Source organism: Myotis nattereri, assembly GCF_964212035.1.
Source record: "Myotis nattereri genome assembly, chromosome: 5".
NCBI classification, from domain to species: Eukaryota; Metazoa; Chordata; class Mammalia; order Chiroptera; family Vespertilionidae; genus Myotis; species Myotis nattereri.
In genome coordinates, this window is record NC_138080.1 from 81107031 (window position 1) to 81126878 (window position 19848).

The following is a 19848-nucleotide window of genomic DNA, read 5'->3' on the forward strand; positions in this document are numbered from 1 at the left end:
GAGTGAGGTAGGTTTATGTGGTTAGAGAGCAGTCTGGTATGCCCCTCCTCCCCCAGCTCTTCAGGCACAAGGTCATTAGAGGAACCACTAGAGGTCAGGAGTAGAGAAAGAAAGAAAAGAGCAGGTACTCATTGGAGTCGGCCTTTGCTGTTCTTTATCCTTCATCCCCTCCTACTCCAGGACCCTTCTGAGGCTTTTCTTCTCTCCTTCACCCCAGTAGTTTCCTTGGCTCATTCCCTTTTATCTGAAAGACCAGGCCCTAGAAGATTAGCAAAAAGAAAAGGAAGAAATATTCCTGCTTTCCCTCACTCAGGTTTGCATGGAGTCTTTTAGCAAAGAATAAAACCAGTTCTTCATAGGTAGCTGGTACAGTGTCCTTAACTGACGTATGCCTGCAGGTGAGTTGGGATGGCCAGAGATCAGGGGTGCGAAAGTGAAAAATTATCACGGTCATCCCCAAACAAAAAATTACCTGGAATTCACTGAGATCTTATCCAGGAAGACCAAATCAGTTATGCCAATTATGGTGTCAACCAGTATCTACTTAGACAGTTGGGGAGGTGACAGCCCTAGACACAAACTGAAAGGAACAAGCCTTCAATAGTATATACAGTTCCATCCCTTCCCTCTAGCCATGGCCCTGGGATACGTAAGCATCAGCACACTCACAGAAGGCTGGGTTCTGAAGAAGCCACTTGTGCTCTGTAGACGAGGGACCTGATCAGGGACATCCATTATGTAGTTTTGGGAGACTAGACAGATTTCTCAACCTTCTGGCCCTTTAAATACAGTTCCTCATGCTGTGACCCAACCATAAAATTATTTTCGTTGCTACTTCATAACTGTAATGTTGCTACTGTTATGAATCATAATGTAAATATCTGATATGCAGGATGGTCTTAGGCGACCCCCGTGAAAGGGTCGTTCGACCACCAAAGGGGTCGCGACCCACAGGTTGAGAACCGCTGCAGAAGATGGACAGGGAAAGATGGGGCATGCCTTGGAGTCCAGGGGCACAGGGCTAAGATCTAGGGGTACTCAGAGATGTCATAGTAGCATGAAGTTAGAGATATCTGGTTGAGAGTGGGAGTGCTAGAGCACTGTAGGGGGTGATTGGATTGAAAAGCCATGCTATGAATTATGGGGCTACTTAGGAGTAGAGTCCAGGTTCAAGAACGTTGGACAAGCCTTGGTTGGTGTTCTCAGTGGTTAGAGCATCTGCCTGCACGCTGAAGGGTCTTGGGTTTGATTCCCAGTCAAGGGTATGTACCTGGGTTGCAGGTTAGATCCCTGGCCCTAATTGATGTGTCTTTCTCACATTGATGTTTCTCTCTCTCTCTCTTTCTTCGCCCCCCCCCCCCTTCCATTTCTCTCTAAAAATCAATGGGGAAAAATATCATCTGGTGAGAATTAAGAAACAAAAACAAAATGCTGGGCAAGATTTGGGAAACTGGAGCCTCTTGGAAATGGTTGGTATCTCTACAGCCTTTCCCATCATTCTCTGAAACCTCAGTTCCCCCTTCCTTTCTAGATGACTCATTTACTCTAGATCCGTTTTTTTTTAAAGAAAGAAAAGAAAAAAGGTTCAGTCTTGCAACCTTCTCAGATATTGCCATGCAAATGCACCCTTCAGCTCATTTACACCTCAGCTAACACTTCTGGATGAATCTTTCTGACTCTATCACCAAGACTAACTTAGAACTCCAAACCCCAACATTTAGAACACTTCTGTGCCAGGTTTTGTTTACGCACACCAACCACTCAACAAAATAATTCCCACTGTCAAATTCAATCTCTGTGTTTGGTAAGAGGAAGCTGTGGGGTGCAAAGGGTTCAGGATGGTGTTGTCAGGAGAGAGTAACAGCAGGAAGAGTGAGAGAACACCTGGGAAGGATATAAGGGAAGGGAAGTTGGGGCCTCTAAGGCAGCTCACAAAGATAAGAAGGTAGGTATAGAAAGAAGTTCAAAGGAGTGAGAAAGGACATCCATAAATCCAGCGGGATACTGCTGAGCAGAGCCACACAATGTTTTCCAGCAGATTCAAATGGAATTAAGGAGTACTAGCTTGGCTTTGGAAAATGGTGCACAGGAACTAGGCCAAGGGGGGTGGGGGGCATGGAGTCTGCTGTGATTTTTTTGTACACTAAATTATTTTACCCAGAGCCAGCCTCAGATTTCTATCTGTTTTCTCTACTTACTTTTAGAAATGCTTGTTGAACTGCAGTGAATTTTTGCGGGCGATGGTGAGGTTTGCCGTGTGCCCTGTATGACTGAGATCCTGCCCCATCGAGGCCTGGAAGAAAGAGATCATCCTGAGTAAATGATCCCTCTGTCTGACTGGGTCTGCGCATCTGAGCTAGTTTGCTGGTTGCCCTCCCAGAGGATGTGGGGAGAAGGGAAAGAAAGACACTTTACAGCAACCACCCTACCCCCATCACCTGTTCCTGCTTTGGGACCATGTCGTCCTGTGTTAGAATAGGGAGGAAGTGGTCTTATAAATGGCCGCCATCCTGTTGTCTAGACGTTAAGGAAGAGATACGGTCTCAGGGAAGCTTCAGGAGCTGCAGAAGGCTGCGCATGGATTTCCTGTCAGAGGTGGGGTCTTGTTTTTGCATAAATAGTGGGATCCTCCAGCAGAAACCCCTCTCATTCAGCATTAAGTGAATTCATCCTCAACCCTTTTCAAAAGGATACAGTAGTTATTTAGCAATGGGAATATCAGCATGATTAATGGTACTATAGTGTCACTTTCCAGGTAAAAGCCTTTCAATCTCATTAATACCAGTTCACCCTTTATCCCCGACATATAAATAGCTTATGACTAACAGCTCGTATTTGCAGGACATTGTCCAGAGTCAGGGGGACATTGTGATCTTATAATGGAGACACCAACTGAGTGAAGCCCATGTCCTTGACATAATCGCTCTAGTATGATAAGCAGCCCATGACAGTCAGAATAACAACTGAAACAGAATCCAGTACTCGTAGACATTGTTGTGTCACCTGGAGAGTTCTATCCCAATGATGGATTTTTGTACTGGAACTGGCTAAGAAGTCATGTGCTTTTAGCAGTGTGGCTCAAATAAAATATATCTGAATTATTTTTTAAAATATATTTTTATTGCTTTCAGAGAGAGGAAAGGAGAGGGAGAGAGAGATAGAAACATCAATGATGAGAAAGAATCATTGATTGGCTGGCTCCACGCTCCACACTGGGGATCGAGCCTGCAACCAAGGCATGTGCTCTGACCTTGAATTGAACCGTGACCTCCTGGTTCATAGGCTGATACTCAACCACTAAAGCGCGCTGGCCAGGCTGAATTATTTTTTAGAAATGCTGTGGTAATGCTGTCATAGATTGGGTGCTCCAGGAAATAGACTGAGACACTGAGATTTGCATACTGACGGCTTATTGGTGAGTGCTTCTGGGAACAGCTATGAGGTGTAAGGGGGGCAGGATTGGGGCAGAGGGAGAAATGGAGGCAAGAGGTCCAGGTCTTCATCCCCACACCCACTCCCATCAACCAGTCATCAACCAGCTAGGAGCCCTTAGCAACCAACACTTCAGTAGCCAGGGAACAAGCGCCGTGATCCTGAAGTGTGGGATCTCAGCAGTGGTACTCCACCTTCTCTGCTACAGTTGTCAGCTAGTACTTTTACTTCCATTTGCCATTCCATTTTACCTACTAAGTAGCCCACGAGGTAGACAGGTCCAGGTAGGGATCATTCTTCCCTTATACATGTGAATACACAGGGAAATCTAAGCACAGAGAATGTAAAAGACTTGTTCAGAGTCACCTAAGACTTGTCTCTGGCTCCCACCCGGAGCAATATCTACTCAAAAGATTAATTTTTTCCTACATTGAGAGTGTATAGGACATTAGAATATAAGAACCAGAAAAGTCAGGAAAGGCAAGTAGTCCAGCCACCTCACTTGAAAAGAAAATAGGCTCAGAAATGGGGGGTGATTTCGTCAAAGTCAAGCTGTGAGTCTGTGGCCTTGTGATTAGATTTCCTGCACTCAAGGGCCAGTGCACAATGTACGACATAAGAGCTACAGACATGAGCAGTCTACTGGCCCTGCCCGAGAGGATTCAGAATCAGTACTAAGTTTCGTTAGTCCACTTGAATTGTTTCAATGAGACAGAGAAAGTAACACTTGTTGTTCTAGGCTTTCTCTCTCATATCACCTTTCAGAGTCTAAATCCAGCAGAAAATAGCGTATCATGGCTTCAGCATGGGTAATCTGTGTTCTCCCTGTGTTCTAAGCTGCCAACTAGCAGATGCTTATAAAGTTAAACACTGCGTGTAAACATACACAGATGGCTCTTCCATTGACTCTCCCAAGATTTATTTTCAAACACAGATTACCAAGAAAACAGATAACTGCCTTCTTTTCCTCCTTCTCTTTAAATGACTTTACCTTACTTATAATCTTTTATTTTTAGGACACAAAGATAAAGCTGTATGGGGAAAAGTGGGTAGATATTTGCTTTTTGCTTTATAAAGTCATAGACCTGCCCTCGCCGCTGTAGCTCAGTTGATTGAGCATCGTTCCGTGCACCGAAAGGTCATTGGTTTGATTCCTGGTCAGGGCACATGCCCAGGTTGCAGGTTCGATTCCCAGGTGGGGTGCGTACAGGAGGCAATCGATCGCCATCTCTCTCTCTCTCACACACACGCATCAATGTTTCTCTCTCTCAAATCAATAAAAACATATTTAAAGTCATGATCCTGAAGTGTGGGATCTCAGCAGTGGTACTCCACCTTTTCTGCTACCTATCTTTGCTTCACACCTTCCCAGTGTTATTCCCACAGCTAGAACCACAGTGAGGCATGTCTACCCCGGGACATGCAGAGGACATTTGCCCTTACAGTATTTAGCTCTCACCACTGGAGTTTCCTAGTTAGAATGCATTGTGCCTCCCATGTTCTCACCTCCAGATTTAGTATTTCTTACTGGTGACAATTGGCCACTGTCTATAGCTCCTTTTCGCTCCCTCTTTTAGAGCAGTTAGAATAGTCAGTCACTTCATCCTACTTAATAAACTAAATGGACTGAGGCAGACCTGACGAAAGTTCTCTCCCTCCCGAATCTCTCAGAGAACTCCCCACAGGGGCAGAAACTGGCATACACGCTTTACCTAGAAAAGGAGACCCCAGAGCTGCTAGGATGTTCTGTTAAGAATGTGCATGGGGGCATAGACCTTAAAAGAAATGAGACTGCAGGCCAGAAAATAATTTTAATGCCAAGTAGAAAGGACCGATCCACTTTGTCATTTTTCTTGCTTTTGCTCTGCACACTTCTCCTTCCTATGACTTTGAGAAGGTGGATTAGTCAGTCACTTTTTTTTAATGTATATTTTATTGATTTTTTTACAGAGAGGAAGGGAGAGAGATAGTTAGAAACATCGATGAGAGAGAAACATCGATCAGCCACCTCCTGTACATCTCCTACTGGGGATGTGCCCGCAACCAAGGTACATGCCCTTGACCGGAATCGAACCCAGGACCCTTCAGTCCACAGGCCGATGCTCTATCCACTGAGCCACACCGGTTTCGGCTAGTCAGTCACTTTTTAGTTCTCACCACTGGAGTTTCCTAGTTAGTCAGTCCGTGTTTCTGGAGTGGCGGTCCACCTGGGGAAGTGTCTCTCATATTGGTAGCTTGCTCCCATAAATGGAGGAATGTTAGTATCCTTTAGAGCTGCGAGTAGATGTGAAACAATAAAATAATTTATATGTGGCTTATTGCCTCTACTGATAATATCACCTTCCTTCATTTTTTTCTTTTTTTAAATATATTTTATTGACTTTTTACAGAGAGGAAGGGTGAGGGATAGAGAGTTAGAAACATCAATGAGAAAGAAACATCAATCAGCTGCCTCCTGCACACCCCCTACTGGGGATGTGCCCGCAACCAAGGTACATGCCCTTGACCAGAATCAAACTTGGGACCTTTCAGTCCGCAGGCTGACGCTCTATCCACTGAGCCAAACCGGTTAGGGCATCACCTTCCTTCTTGCAGGCACAGGGCAGCTTCATCATCCTCGTACTCATAAGGACCCACGGTTGCTTTTAAAGAACCTGCAAAATAAATACTTAATGAAGGAAGGGTGAACTTCTCGGGAGTAGTAATATAATAGGCAAGAGAAGAGAAGAGCCTGGGTCTTTGAAAGTATCTCCTTTCTGGTTAAAGTACCAGAGCCTTCAGGAAGGAGGAGGAGGGAGAAGGGAGGAGGGAACCAGGAAAAACGTACCTTCTCTGCTGAGCGGCATCCTTTGCTGTTATTCATGTTTATATTCTTCATGGAGATGAGGGTGATGCTGTCTTTCTCTCCATTGGCTGCAGAGCAGCTAGGAATAGGAGGAGAACATGGGTTATGGATAGGAGTGGGAGGGCAATGTGGGGGGTTAAGAAACTGCACAGGGGTTGTTAAAACTTAGACCTTTGTTTTGGGGGTGGATCATAGTGAAATGAGAGTGTGTTTTGAAGCCCCAAAGACTTGTATTTAAATCTTTGTTTTACTACCTACTGCTTGTGTGATTTTGACCAAGTTACGACCTCTCTTAAGTCTCAATTTTTAAATGTATTAGCCTTGAAGAACTGCTCTAAGAATTTGAGATAATATTAACAAATATCTACCAAAGGGCTTGGCACACACAAGGTATTCAATGAACAGTTCCTTAAATAAGTATCTCCTTATTTAAGGGGTATATTAGAATCTGAATTCCTACACTTTTCATGAAGAGGTCAAAGGTGCGTAGGCCTGGGCTGAAGGGTTCCAGTCCATCTCCTGTCAACTGATTGCTTCCTTTCAAGTCTGCTCTTGTCCTGCCTGCCCCTAGTCTGGTCTCAGTGGAGGCTGTCAGGATTCCATGTGTTTGTGTGTGTGTGTGTGTGTGTGTGTGTGTGTAAAGCAGGAAGCTTTGGTTCCCTCTTGGAGGGAAGACTGAGAGGTCAGATAGATAATTCCTACTTACACCTCTGACAGTCTTACCTTTCAGATAGCCCTGAGCTCCCAGGTTTCTGGGGATCTGTAAAAATCCAAAGGCACAGATTGAGGGTCACATGTTGTTACTCAGACGCCCAACCTGCCCCTCAAAGTTCCCCCAAGTGGACCCTCCCATTTCATCTCATGGTGCTGATGTTCCCATTCCTTCCCTCAACTCTAGGCTGCGTGTCAGTCCCAGAATCTCGCTCTGGGTCCCTCAGCAAAGAGGGGCAAAGGAGGGCCCCCAAGGTTCAGGCATGTACCTTCAGATTCCTTGTTCTTCTGACACTTAAACCTTAGACTGACCACACTGACCAGGATGATCACCACAACCACCAGGATGACAATGAAGCTGATAACACCTGAACAGGGAAAGGATGGGGTGAAGAGGAGGGGATAAGAGGGGATAACATGAGTTCAAATTCTCTTCCTAGCTAAGTGCTATGTAGACAGGGTCCAGAGCAAAGTGAATTTTGAATTCCCCTTCTCTGCGAATGAATGAATTCTCAGCTTGCTGCCCTGGCCCGAGTGGGTTCCACAGCCCTTCCTTCCCCCATCTTCCCATAAGAATATGAAACCCAGCAGAACCCAGAAGAGTTGACTAGAGTCAGTGGAGGCTCTTTCCCACCAAAGACTTCTTTGTCAGTCAAACCCTCTAGCACAGCGGTTCTCAACCTGTGGGTCGCGACCCCTTTAGGGGTCGAACGACCCTTTCACAGGGGTCGCCTAAGACCATCGGAAAACACATATATAATTACATATTGTTTTTGTGATTAATTACTATGCTTTAATTATGTTCAATTTGTAACAATGAAAATACATCCTGCATATCAGATATTTACATTATGATTCATAACAGTAGCAAAATTACAGTTATGAAGGAGCAACGAAAATAATTTTATGGTTGGGGGTCACCACAACATGAGGAACTGTATTAAAGGGTCGCGGCATTAGGAAGGTTGAGAACCACTGCTCTAGCACAAATGGGTGAGATTTGAACTTGTGTTTCCTGACCAGAGTCCAAGTCAGTTCAAAGGTGGGGTCCCCTGCCACATCCCACCTTCTCCTTCCTCTCACCAAATGCAGCCACAGTGAGCACTTGCTCTGACACAGGGCTGGGCAGAATGGTGGGGTCTTCTCTTGTCCTCGGGCTCGTGGTGGCCAATTTGGAAGTAACATTTTGAGAGGTGTCTAAAATGGAATGGTGATGGGTGCTTCAGTGAAAGGACTTACTCAGCCTACCAGAGAGAGCTAGCTCCCCCCCACTCCCAGCCCCCCCCCCGCCCCCCACCCCCACCCCCGCCCCCCCGCAGCACTTTCTCCAGGTAGAGGACTGCAGAGAGAGCTCCAGCCCTACAGAAAAGACTTCCTCTCTGCCCCTCTGATCAGGTCCCATGAGGATGGAGGTCAGAAGTGGGTGCTGTTGGATCACATGACTAGATTGCTGGTTGTTTGTGTTACTAGTTCCAAAGGACTCCAGAAAGTTCAGGATGCTTCCCTCATTATGTTCTTCCCACCATATCCCCTTGGAGCCCAGAGGAAAGGGATGTATGCTGCAGACATAGGGGGACAGGCTAGGCAAGGTTGAGCCATCTGTGTTTTGCCAAGAGTTGAAGAGGGAGGAAAGAAGGGCACCGGATGTTTGTCTCCAGGCACTGGCCTAACAAGCCAGCCTGCCAGTTAAAGGGCATGTGTTTCTGGCCCTCTTGAAAAGTGGTATGGCCATCCACCTCATCCCCTCTGAAGCTCTTTGTACTACAGGCCTGATTGCTGTTCCATTTCTTGGTCCTCACCCCCTCTTAAAAATGACTGGGAGTATAAAAACATCCCAGAGCCAAGGGGTAGGATGAGAGAAAGGGTCAGGGTGTTCTTTGTTGTGAGCACAGACAGGACATACCTCTGCTTCTGCTGCCACCGCTGCTGCTGCTTGGGACCCCTGTGCCTGTGCCGTGAACAGCAGGCCAAGGTGGAAGGTAACCACCCCGCCCAGCCTTTCTCCCCTGCTGCTGGGTGAAGCCCAGCCTGCCTTGAGAAGCATGTGACTCTTTCCCAACCTTTTCTGCCTTCCTTTCCATTATTTTGGGTTCTCCTAACCCTTCCTTTCCTTCTCGATGCCTTTATCAATCCTGAGTCGACTCTTTCTACCTTCATTGTGACCAGGTCCTTGTCTCTACTCCTCACCAAACCTCTCTCGTTCTCTCCAGACCAGGGTGCCACTGATGTGGATCCTGAGACCCCCTTACTGTGGGGCAGGACCTGGGCCCCCCCAAGAGGAGAAGAAGGAACCCGGCTTGATACTTACCAAATCCTGACGTGTGCTCCTGTGGGTGGGATGGGGAGTGACCGTCCATGGTGCTTGACCTTGGTGTCGCGGGTTTACTGGGTACTGTGGGGACCCGTGAGGCTTTCTCTGAAGCAGCTGTGGGTTAGGAAGCAGTTGTGGGCCTGCTGTGGCTTCAGCCAGCATGTATACAGGGACGGCCCTTTAGTCCAAAATTGTTATTTTCGTTACTGCTTTCACTTCCAGAAGGAGCCATCCTCCTTTTCACCTCTGGGTCTTCACCTGCACAGTTTGCTCTGCCTGGAATACACCCTACCCTCCTTCACCCCAAGTCTTCATTTGGTCAACTCCTTCTCTGGCCTTAGCTTTAGGAGCACTCTGGGATGTCTTCCCTGGCCCCCAAGTCGGAAGTGGCTGACATTTATCTGGATTCCAATAGCACCTTCATCTTATGCCCATCACAATCCTTCTATCCTATCTGTAATTATCAATGTAAGGTCTTGTTTACTTGTCTGTTTCTCCACTGTATTCTCCTTTAGAGCCGAAACTGTGTCTGCGTCCTCATTGGGCCCTCCCTTGATGGAATTTGTAGTCTCAGTGGCAGAGTACCTGGGGTACTGGTACTGGACAGAGGGCTTGGGCTGTTGGGCTCTGAGGAAGGGCTGTCCCCAGCAAGGACTGAGGCATATGGGGAGTTGAAGGTGGGGCAGGGTTTGATGACAACCACTTCTGACCCATATGAGAACTCTTGGGCTGCAAGCAAGTCTGAAGGGATGGGCAAGGGGCTGGGGAGGGGGGCCAGGGATTGGCCCCTCAGCAACCACACTCACTCACCTGTGTTGGGGGTAGTTGGCTGTATAGTCAGACTTAGACTGACGGCTCCTGACACAGATCATCTGAGGCTGAGGGTCTATTGCCTCTTATTGCTCTGGCTCCCTCTCTTCTTCCTTATAGCTGGTGTTTTCTAGTCTTTCTTCTTACCCCATCCCTCACCTGCAACCATTTATCTCTCTTTTTCAAAACAGGTTAGACTGGGCCAAGCTGAAAAAAGTCCCTAGATGAGCTCAGCTTTGGATGTCCTGAGAGCTCTGGCCCCACCCTAATCGCCTGCGATCTGTGTAAAACAGTGCCTAGAGCTCCCCCCAGCCTTACTAAGCTATCAGACATAATTGCTAGAGGAGTCCCTGTGTGTTTGCTCTTACCCTGAGGGCTAGAGGGCTGCATTGTCGTGGGCTGGGAGTTGTGGCCTGCAAGAGAAAGCAAAAAGCATAGACTAGCTTTGTGAGTCTCCCACCCAGCACAGAGCCCCCCGAAAAACCAAGGCCTTTTGGCTTTCAAGCCTCTCATGCTGACAGAGGACTAAAGGATGTGGCTGCAGCTTACTGCGGGGCTGGCTTCCTCTGAGATCATGACTGAATAGCATCATCACCACCACCTTATGATTCAGTGTCCCAGGGTCCTTTCCTGTCTCTTCAATCCCACATGGGTTCTATAGCAGCCTGATACAACGTCAGGGGAAGGTTATTTTAAAATAGTGATATGTCCAAGGACAGAGGGCCAGACACCTGCCAAGTCTAGACAAAGACCCCAGGTCTCCAGACTAACGCTGACATCATGCTACCACTGTGCCATCCATTCTACCATGCAAATAGTGTCATACGAGTCCTGCCCAAGGGGAGGGGATGGGAAGGTGTGATGAGTAAGATGGAGTTAGGGGTTGGGGTTGGTATCTGGGCTATCTCTGTGCCCTCCTCCAGCCAGAGGTAGGGGCCTACACAGGAGGCAGGGAAGCTCTGGAATGAGTGGCCAACTTAACCCTCACAGGTAGCGGCTTCTTAATAATGGTTGTTGTTGTCCAAACCCAGGGAGGAGGTTACTAGGATGCCCCAGTAGGAAGCTCTCTCCAGATTGTTTTGTAAGTACATGTGTATGACTGTCAACCTCTATGCAGGTGTGTGTGTGTGTGTGTGTGTGTGTGTGCGCGCGCACGCGCGCGCTCATATATGTGTCCCCTGTGTCTGTGGGACCTCAAAGGTCAGGTTGTGTTTGCTCATTTTCCACAATGAAATCATTCTTGAAACCTGTGAACAATGTGAAAGGAAAACGTGGGGAAGTGGAGCCGCCCAGCTGGGTTCCCGTTCCTCCACTCAGGCTGGGATTGCAGCTGCTGGCCTGGCCCTCTGCTCCCTCAGCCCCCATAATCAGGGAAGTACCAAGCTGGGGCCTGGGTGAACAGAGGCAGCTGAGGGCCAGGGGCCCGCCCAGCCAGTGGCAGCCTGTTGGTCTGTTTATTTTCCTTGGCCACTGCCTTCCTCCATGGGGCTATCACTTGGATAGTGTGGAATTAATTGTTCCCAAGCCCACCCTTTCCCAAACCCTAGGCCTTGCCGAGGCTGTTTTTCCAGGTCACCATCTCTGACACTTCTTTCCCTTATTGGCTGGGGGGATCAAGAGGGGAGTTAAAACTTGTAGGTGCCCCAGGCTAGAGAGAACTTTTCCCAGCTGGGGAGTGACCCTTTTAATCCAAGGCATGTTCTGCAAACACCCATCAGAAGGCACCTTAGATGTCCTTGCTGACGGGGTATCTAAGGTCCCGTCTAAGCTCTATATGGTTATAACTTTGGTTTTTAGTGGGAGGGCACAGTGCCTGCCTTCCCATATTTATCTAAAAACAAAACTAGTGCCTTGGAATGAGTTCCAAAGTCACAAGCTCCGATTCTCAGTAGCCTGCTCTTTGTCACCTGCCCCCTCCCCCTCCTGGAACTTTCTGTCACCAGGAGATTCCTCTGTGAGTAGAGGAGGGATTCAGGGAGCGTCTGTTTTTACAGGCCAGGGTGCCTCTGACCACTGGACACGCAGACAACCAAAGGCCACTGGCCACTGGGATTTCTTATTTTCCGGTCTCCCCTTCCTAATCGCTACCTGCCTCTCTCCTCCTCCTCCACCCCCACCATCCTGTTTTTCTCAGCAGCATACCTTAGCAGTTGAAATCACAGACTTTGGAGTTTGACAGGCTTGAGTCGAAGCCCTGGCTGTCACTTACTGGCCTGGGCTTTATTTTTCTCTTCGTTAAATTGCAAGTGATTTTAGGACTTCATAAGTGGTTGTGAGGATAAGAAGATGCATATGAAGTACTCAACATAGTGCCCACCAGACAGAGAGTCCATGCTCAGTAAATGCTAGACGTTTTTAATTTTGCCCCATTCTCTCAAATTCTCCAAGCCTCAAGTCTGCCCTGCCCTGATTCGTGTATCCACAGTCAAGTCCCTTTGTGGGCCTGCATATCCCCAAAAGGATTCCTCAGCCCTCCAAAATGAAGGAGACAGAAAGTGCTCTGGGATACTAGATAAGAGGTTAGGAAACTCAAGCGGTGAGCATGGCTTATGTAGAGTTTACACAGGGCATTCCTAGCTCCGGCACTCGTCCAGGACAGGGCAATGGGTAGGGAAGCTGAGAGAAGCCTAGGCCTATGAAAATGCCACCCTATGAGTTGCACCTTTTAATCTTCTCTGCCGTTTCTGCAGTTTGGACAACAGCCTCGTCCCCCAGCTCCAGATCAAATGCGTGACTCTATCCTCTGGGAAGGAGGTTGCGGGTGGAGTAATCAGAGTTTTACTTCCAAGCCATGGACTTGTAAAGAAATGCCTGATCTCTCCATGAGGCAGTCTCCCGGTGCTCAGGCCTTCCACCCACCACCAAGAAAGCCATCCTCCCTCTCCCATCCAAGCACTCTTGCGTGCGTTCTCTTCGGCTGCTTTGAGCCCAGGTTCATGAATCTTCCACAGAGGATTCATGGACGTGAGGTGGGGGTGGGGAAGGAATGACCGAGGGGAAGTTACTGCCCTGTGAGTCAGAATCTCCTGGATTTCTCATGGTTCCCAGCAACTGCTCCCTAATTAGGGGACCCCTTATGAGCTGTTTCCCCACTCATCAGCTGGCAGAGTCCCGTCTAAGAGGAGTTTTCAAGTTTTCTCCTCTGAAGACCGTCTCATCTAGACCCCTGGCTGAGGGTGTTGAGTACATCCTCTGTGGCAAACAGTTCTTTGTATCTAACTTGAATCCCTCGTGCTGAGTGTGAGCTTAGAGTCAGTATTTGGAATTCCCAGGTTGTTACTCCCCAAATGGAAGAAAAAAAAAAGATCCCTGTAAAGCCCAAGGTGCAGACAGCTTTGTGCTAGAACATCCCAGAAGGAGCTTTCAGACCTGTCTTCCACCAAGACAACCAGGCACATCCCACATTTAAGGAGGCCAGCCTTTATGGGAGCCCCGGCTCACCCTGGAACTTTTCCCACAAAAAGGTTTAACCATGTGCCATTTTACCCTTGCCTGGGAATGACTCCCTCCCAATCCAGCTGATCTCTTTCATAAAAGGCTCTGGAATTTCCCCTGGGCACAGCCCTGGATGGAGAGCTGCGTATGTGGTGTGTGTCCTGAAGGACTGCCAGCCCTGGAGGGGAATGCTGACAGAGTGGCAAGTGCCTCTTACCTCGGAGTAGGAGGAAGCTCAGGATCACCCAGCACAGCTGCGTTGCTCCAGCAGTCCCCATGTCAGCTGGGTCTGTGGTGGGCAGGCAGCTGCTCCGTGGAGGCTCGGTCCATAGTGGAGAAGAGAGAGGGAGTGCTGGGAGGGGGAGGGGCTGGGGGCTGGCTCTCCAGGAGCTTCCTGTCAAAGAATAGAAGGAAACAGATTGGGACTAACTCCAGGGCCCTGCTCTGCCTGACAGCCCAGACGAGGATGTGAGGCTGAAACATCAACGACTGGATTGCGCCCTGGGCTCCAGGAATCTGGGCTAGGGCCACTGTGTCCCCCTCCAGGGCCTGTACTCAGAGACCAATGATGGCAACCTGCCCCTCCCTGGCCCCAGCCCCCCCTCTTCTCCTCCAAGGGGTCCGTCAGGTCCCTGCACACACCACCCCGTGGTTTTCCTGGAATGTAACTCCAGTTCCTCCCCATACTGTTTCAGACCATGGCTGAGCTCTAAAACGCAGCCCACCAGCCGCCCATGCTCTCTAGACTCTGAATACAGCACATTCTTCTCCCTCCTCATGGCTGCCAATGCAGATGGGACTCCCAATATCTTTCATTATTGTTATTCGTAATAGAAAAACAAGAGAACCACATTCCAAGCATCCCTCCCTCAGGCCCTTCCCCTCACTTTGGCGTCAGGCCTTCCCTGGGCTCCAGCAGCACCCTTGTCCGTAGCATCCAGCCAGCACACATCCCACAGCCCTCTCTGCTGCGGACACAGTGTCGCTTTCCCAGGAGCCCTGGACCTGGCCCATTGCCTGCCATACAGTAGGTCTCAGCACATATTTACTAAACTAAACTCTAAAGATTTAGAGCAGAGAAATGTTACACATTTAATATCATTACATCTTTAATATAATCATCGTTGTTGTGGATTTCCTTCCAGCCTGTGATAATAAGCATATATATCATTTTATTGATTTACTTATTTACTTTGGTTAACCCTCACCTGAGGATGTTTTTTCATTGATTTTTGTTTTTTATTTTTTTATTTTTTAGAGAGAGTGGAAGGGAGGGAGGGGAAGAGAGGGGAGAAAGAGAGAGAGAAATATCAATGTGAGAGAGACACCGTCTAATGGTTGCCTACCGCATGCACCCTGATCAGGCTGAGGATCGAAACTGCAATCTAGGTACATGGCCTTGACGAATAGGACTCAAGACCCTTCTGTGCATGGGCCAATGCTCTAACCACTGAGCACACCAGCCAGGACATAATCATTTTATGAATCTGTCCTTTTGTCTCTTATTTTTTTTAACATATATTTTATTGATTTTTTACAGAGAGGAAGAGAGAGGGATAGAGAGTTAGAAACATCGAGGAGAGAGAAACATTGATCAGCTGCCTCTTGCACACCTCCTAGTGGGGATGTGCCCGCAACCAAGGTACATGCCCTTGGCTGGAATCGAACCTGGGACCTTTCAGTCCGCAGGCTGACGCTCTATCCACTGAGCCAAACCGGTTAGGGCTGTCCCTTATTTTTTAATAAATATTTTATGTTGAAGCAATCACAAATGTACAGAAAGTACATTACACAGAACTTTTTTCCTTAAATCATTTGAGAGTAAATTGCCAACAGAATGACTCATCACCCCTGAAGTGTTTGTAGTGTGTATTTCCTACAAACAAGGACAGTCTCTTATATATTCACAATACAGCCATCAACATTAGGAAATTAATATTAATATATTAATACCACCTAGTCCTCAGATTCCATTCAATTTTGACAATTGTCTCAAGAATGGCCTTTATTTTTATTTGTTTTTAATCCTCACCTGAGGATATGTTTTTATTGATTTTCGAGAGTAAGAAAGGAAGAGGGTGAGAGAGAAAGAAAAAGAGGTGAGAGAGAAACGTCAATTGGGATCGGTTGCCTCCCATATGCATTCCAATCAGGGATCAAACTCAAGATCTTTCTGTTTGATCGAACCAACTGCTCCAACCAACTGAGCCACACTACCCAGGGCCCAAGAAAGTCCTTTATAACAAAAGCGTCCAGCCTGGAATTATTCATTGCATATCTCTTTTGTGTCCTCCAATCTGGAACATTTATTCAGTCTTTTCTTGACTTTCATGAGCTTGAATTTTTTTTTTTCTAGAATAAACACCTTTGTTACACGAGCTAAGATAGGAGGGAGGAGGATTAATTTGCCTTTCTAGGCCTTGATTTTCCTCAGATAGAACTCCAGCTCCTTGCCCTTGAGCACATAGCCCTCTGCTCGGCCACACTGGCCTAGTCTTGAAGCGATGCATGCAAGCAGCTTGCCCTACTGGAACTGCTCCTCGAGAAGACTGCTGATTTTGGCATTCTTTTTCCTCTCATCATATTTCTTCTGAATTTCCTTTGATCGTTTTTTGTTCAAAATCTCTTCCTCTTCAGGCGTCAGCTTGGCCCCCTTCTTGCGGCTCAGGGGCAGTGCGAAGTGGGGCTCGTACCGCTGTTGGTACGGTGTGCTGTCAATGAGCAAAAGACAGTTCTTTACTAGGGTCTTGGTGCGGACCAGTTCGTTGTTGGATGCATTGTAAACAACATCAATAATCCTTGTTTTGCGCGTATAACACTCTGAGCCCCAGGAGAAGTTGCCCACGTCCAGCCTCCAGGCTCGGTACTTCTTGTTGCCTCTGCGCACTCGGACTGTGTGTATGCGGCCGGGTCCAACCTTAGTGTTGGCAGCAGGGCGTCCCAGCTCATATTTTCGCTTCTTGTGGTAGGGCTTCCTCTTGCCCCCCGTCTTGTGGCGCTTGTGCCAGTTGTCCCGAGAGATACCCTTAGCTCGGCGAGCTTGAAATTTTTGCAGGTTACAATCCGGTAATTTTGTAGCGTCTCCCTCATTTGGGTTTGTCAGACATTTCCTTACGATTAGATGGTCATGCATCTTTGATGCGAATGTCACAGGAGCAATGCTGTGTTCCTCTCTCTGCATTCTATCAACTGCTGCATGGCTTTGACTTGTTCCATTACTGAGGATGTCCACTCGGTCACTTGCTTAAGGTGGTGTCTGCTAGTGCCTTAGTTTCCTGTGGCTGCATACACATTACCATAAACTGGTGACTTTAAAACAACAGAAACGGACTCTCTCACAATTCTGGAGGCAGGAGTCAAAATTAAGGCATTGGCAGAACTACACTCCTGACGACTCTGGGGAAGAAGCCATTCCTTGCCTCTTCCAGCTTCGGGTGGCTGTTGGGCATTCCTTGACATTCCTTGGTTTGTAGCTGCATCACTTCAATCTCTGTCTTCACATCACCTTCTCCTCTGTGTGCCTCTTCCAAGGACACTTGCCGTTGAATCCAGAGGCCGTCTAGGTAATTCAGGGTGGCCTCCTCAGTCCAAGGTTCTTAACGTATTTGCATCTGCAAAGACTCTTTTTCCAAGAGAGGTAGCAGTCACAGGCTCTCAGGATTAAGATATCGGCATAGCGCTTTGGAGACCACCATTCGGCCACTAGAGTCCGTTTTCTCCACTTCAAAGTTACTCTTTTCCCCTTTGTAAATAGTAAGTGTTTTGTGGGGAGATGCTTTGAAACTATGTGACTATTACATATTACAATCATTTATTATTATTTTGATGCTCAAGTTACCCCCATTTTAGTCATTGGGAACCCCTTCAGGCTGGCTTCTATATCCTTTTACCTTATCTCCGTCATTCTCTGAACACTTCTTTACATTCTGACACAATGAGATGTTCCAGGTTCATCTCATGCTTTACCAGCCCCAGCCCTGTCATCAGCTATCGCTCCAAGGAGCCCGCTGTAACTGCCATCTATCATAGATACAGAGAACAAACTGATGGCTGCCAGATGAGAGGGGGCGGTGGGGAGTCTGAGTGGAAAAGGTGAAGGGATTAAGAAGTACAAATGGGACTCTGGCCAGGTGGCTCAGTTGGTTGGAGTATTATCCCATACACCAAAAGGTTGCAGGTTCAATTCTTAGGGTACTTACCTAGGTTGTGGGTTCAATCCCTGGTCTGGGCATATACAGGAGGCAAATGATTGAAGTTTCTCTCTCACATCTCTCTCTCTCTCTCTCTCTTTCTCTCTCTCTCTCTCTCTCCCCCCCTTCCTCTCTCAAAAGCAATAAAAACATATCCTCCAGTGAGGATTTTTTTTAAAAGGCCCCAAAGACCTACCTTGCTGTTCTGTGTGCTATGAGGACACAGCAAGAAGGCACTATCTGTGAACCAGGAAGTAGGTTCTCATCAGAGTCCAAATCTGTTGGCATCTTGATCTTGGACTTCCCAGCCTCCAGAACTGTGAGAAAAATCTTCTGTTGCATATAGACCACCCAGCTCATGGTATTTTGGTATAGCAGCTTGAACAGACTGAGACATACTGTATACTTTATCCATTAAAGGTGTACACTTTAGTGGCTTTTAGTATATTCAGAGACTTGTGTAACCTTCCCCGCAAACAATTTTATTACCCCACAAATCCCACACCGCTTACAGGTATATAGCTTGTAATAAGAAGGCTGGACATAGGGTGTGGCTGAAATGGGCAGCCTTTGCTCCTGGCTTACTCCAGTGACCCAGAGCTTAAGATGAGGCCTGGAAGTGAGCCGGCTCTCAATGGCTCCCAATCATGGCAACCTCCCATTGGCCTGATCAGAATGTTCCACAAGCCCTTCTCCTTCAGCTTCCTTGGCAGAATCCTAACCCTGGTTGCTTTCAGTGTGGACAGAGTGAGGGAAGAAGGGCTGTTCTTTGCCTTTCTTAGGTTGACAGGGCCACTTCTACCTCCCCTGGGGAGTTGGAAAAGAGATGTGGCCCCCGTGTGCAGCGCTGAGACAGGGAACCAGCCTGGAGGGATGATGGTGGGAGGACCCCAGAACCTTTTCATCTTTGCTCCCAGGACTCACACCTTGAAAGCCAGGACTTTTCTTCTCTGTAAAACAACAGCAGATTCTTAATTATTTTAGCCCCTTGAACCCATTTAAGAGGCTCCATGACAGCAAAAATCCAAGAAGAGACAGAGGGAGTGAGACAGGGAACTTGCTGTGGCTCAGAAGTACCTTTCCACAGGTGAGGGTTGCTTCTTACAAGCCGCTAGTGCTAAAGACGGGACAGGGGTGGGAGTTCATCCACATTCTGGTTCTATTCAGCAAACTTATCCAGCACCTGTGTGTAGTACCAGTTAATGTGGTAGATTCTGGGACACAGACAGGAATGCCTTGATGGGGGTTCACAAGCTAGGAAGAAAAATGAGCCCCCCCCCCACACCACCACCACGTACTTGTAGGATAAGACAAAGTGAGACAAATGTCAGGAGCAAGGTAAGAAACATACTGCTATAGGGTTTAAGGAAAAGAGAAATCTACCTCAGTATAGTGGGCTGAAGAATATATTCCTGGAGGAGATGACACTTGAACTAATCCATAAGGGATGGTTAATATTATCCTGGCCAGTATTGCTAAGTGGTTAGAACGTCAGCACATATACCGAAGGGTCACAGATTCGATTCCAGGTCAAGGGCAAATACCTAGGTTGCAGGTTCCATCCCCAGCCCCAGTTGGGGTCAGGGTACATGTGGGATGTGTGTGTGTGTGTGTGTGTGTGTGACTCCCTCCCTTCTACTCTGTTTTCAGTGGAAAAAAATATTCTCAAGTGAGAATTAACAACAACAACAAAAGATGGTTAATATTTAGATGATAGGAATGGGGGAAGGGTAGCTCACAAGAGTGAGCATGGAAATGGGAAAGTGAGAGAAGGCTGGGGCAATAATCTGGTCCCTGCCCTGGCTGGCATGACTTGGTTGGAGCATCGTCCTGTACACCAAAAAGTTGGAGATTGGATTCCAGTTCAGGGCACATATCCAGGTTACCAGTTCGATCCCTGTTTGGGGTGCATAAGAGAGACAACTGATTGCTGTTTCTTTTCCTCTCTCTTGAAAACCCATGAAAACATATCCTTGGGTGAGGATTTAAAATAATCCTATATAATAAAAGCTTAATATGCAAATTGGCCAAACAGTGGAACGACCAGTCGCTATGATGTGCACTGACCACCAGGGGACAGATGCTCAATGCAGGAGCTGCCCCCAGCCCACAGG

At 47.6% G+C, this 19848-nt stretch overlaps 1 protein-coding gene and 1 pseudogene across 2 annotated transcripts; both read right to left on the minus strand.

Moving 5' to 3' along the window:
• Window positions 1-5229: 5229 nt before the first annotated feature.
• On the minus strand, window positions 5230-13932 carry ECSCR (endothelial cell surface expressed chemotaxis and apoptosis regulator). Its single transcript, XM_081093248.1, has 8 exons — window positions 13762-13932; window positions 10478-10522; window positions 9297-9413; window positions 8072-8185; window positions 7258-7356; window positions 7001-7037; window positions 6260-6356; window positions 5230-6086 (listed from the first exon to the last, which is right to left on the minus strand). Exons 1-8 carry the CDS (start codon window positions 13820-13822, stop codon window positions 6078-6080), a joined length of 579 nt encoding a protein of 192 aa, XP_080949374.1. The 5' UTR covers window positions 13823-13932; the 3' UTR covers window positions 5230-6077.
• A 2025-nt stretch (window positions 13933-15957) lies between these two features.
• Window positions 15958-16677, minus strand: LOC308519244 (small ribosomal subunit protein eS8-like; annotated as a pseudogene). Its single transcript has one exon. The product of its transcript is annotated as a small ribosomal subunit protein eS8-like (transcript).
• Window positions 16678-19848: the final 3171 nt, after the last annotated feature.

Bases quoted from the DNA above. Each gene is read 5' to 3' on its own strand.
- ECSCR (XM_081093248.1), bottom strand. From the start codon at position 13,822: ATGGGGACTGCTGGAGCAACGCAGCTGTGCTGGGTGATCCTGAGCTTC. The intron at 9,414-10,477 runs GTAAGAGCAAAC...CCTAACCCACAG, and splicing joins GCAGCCCTCTAGCCCTCAGG to CTGCTTCAGAGAAAGCCTCA. The intron at 8,186-9,296 runs GTAAGTATCAAG...ATTCCATTTTAG, and splicing joins GGAGCACACGTCAGGATTTG to ACACCTCTCAAAATGTTACT.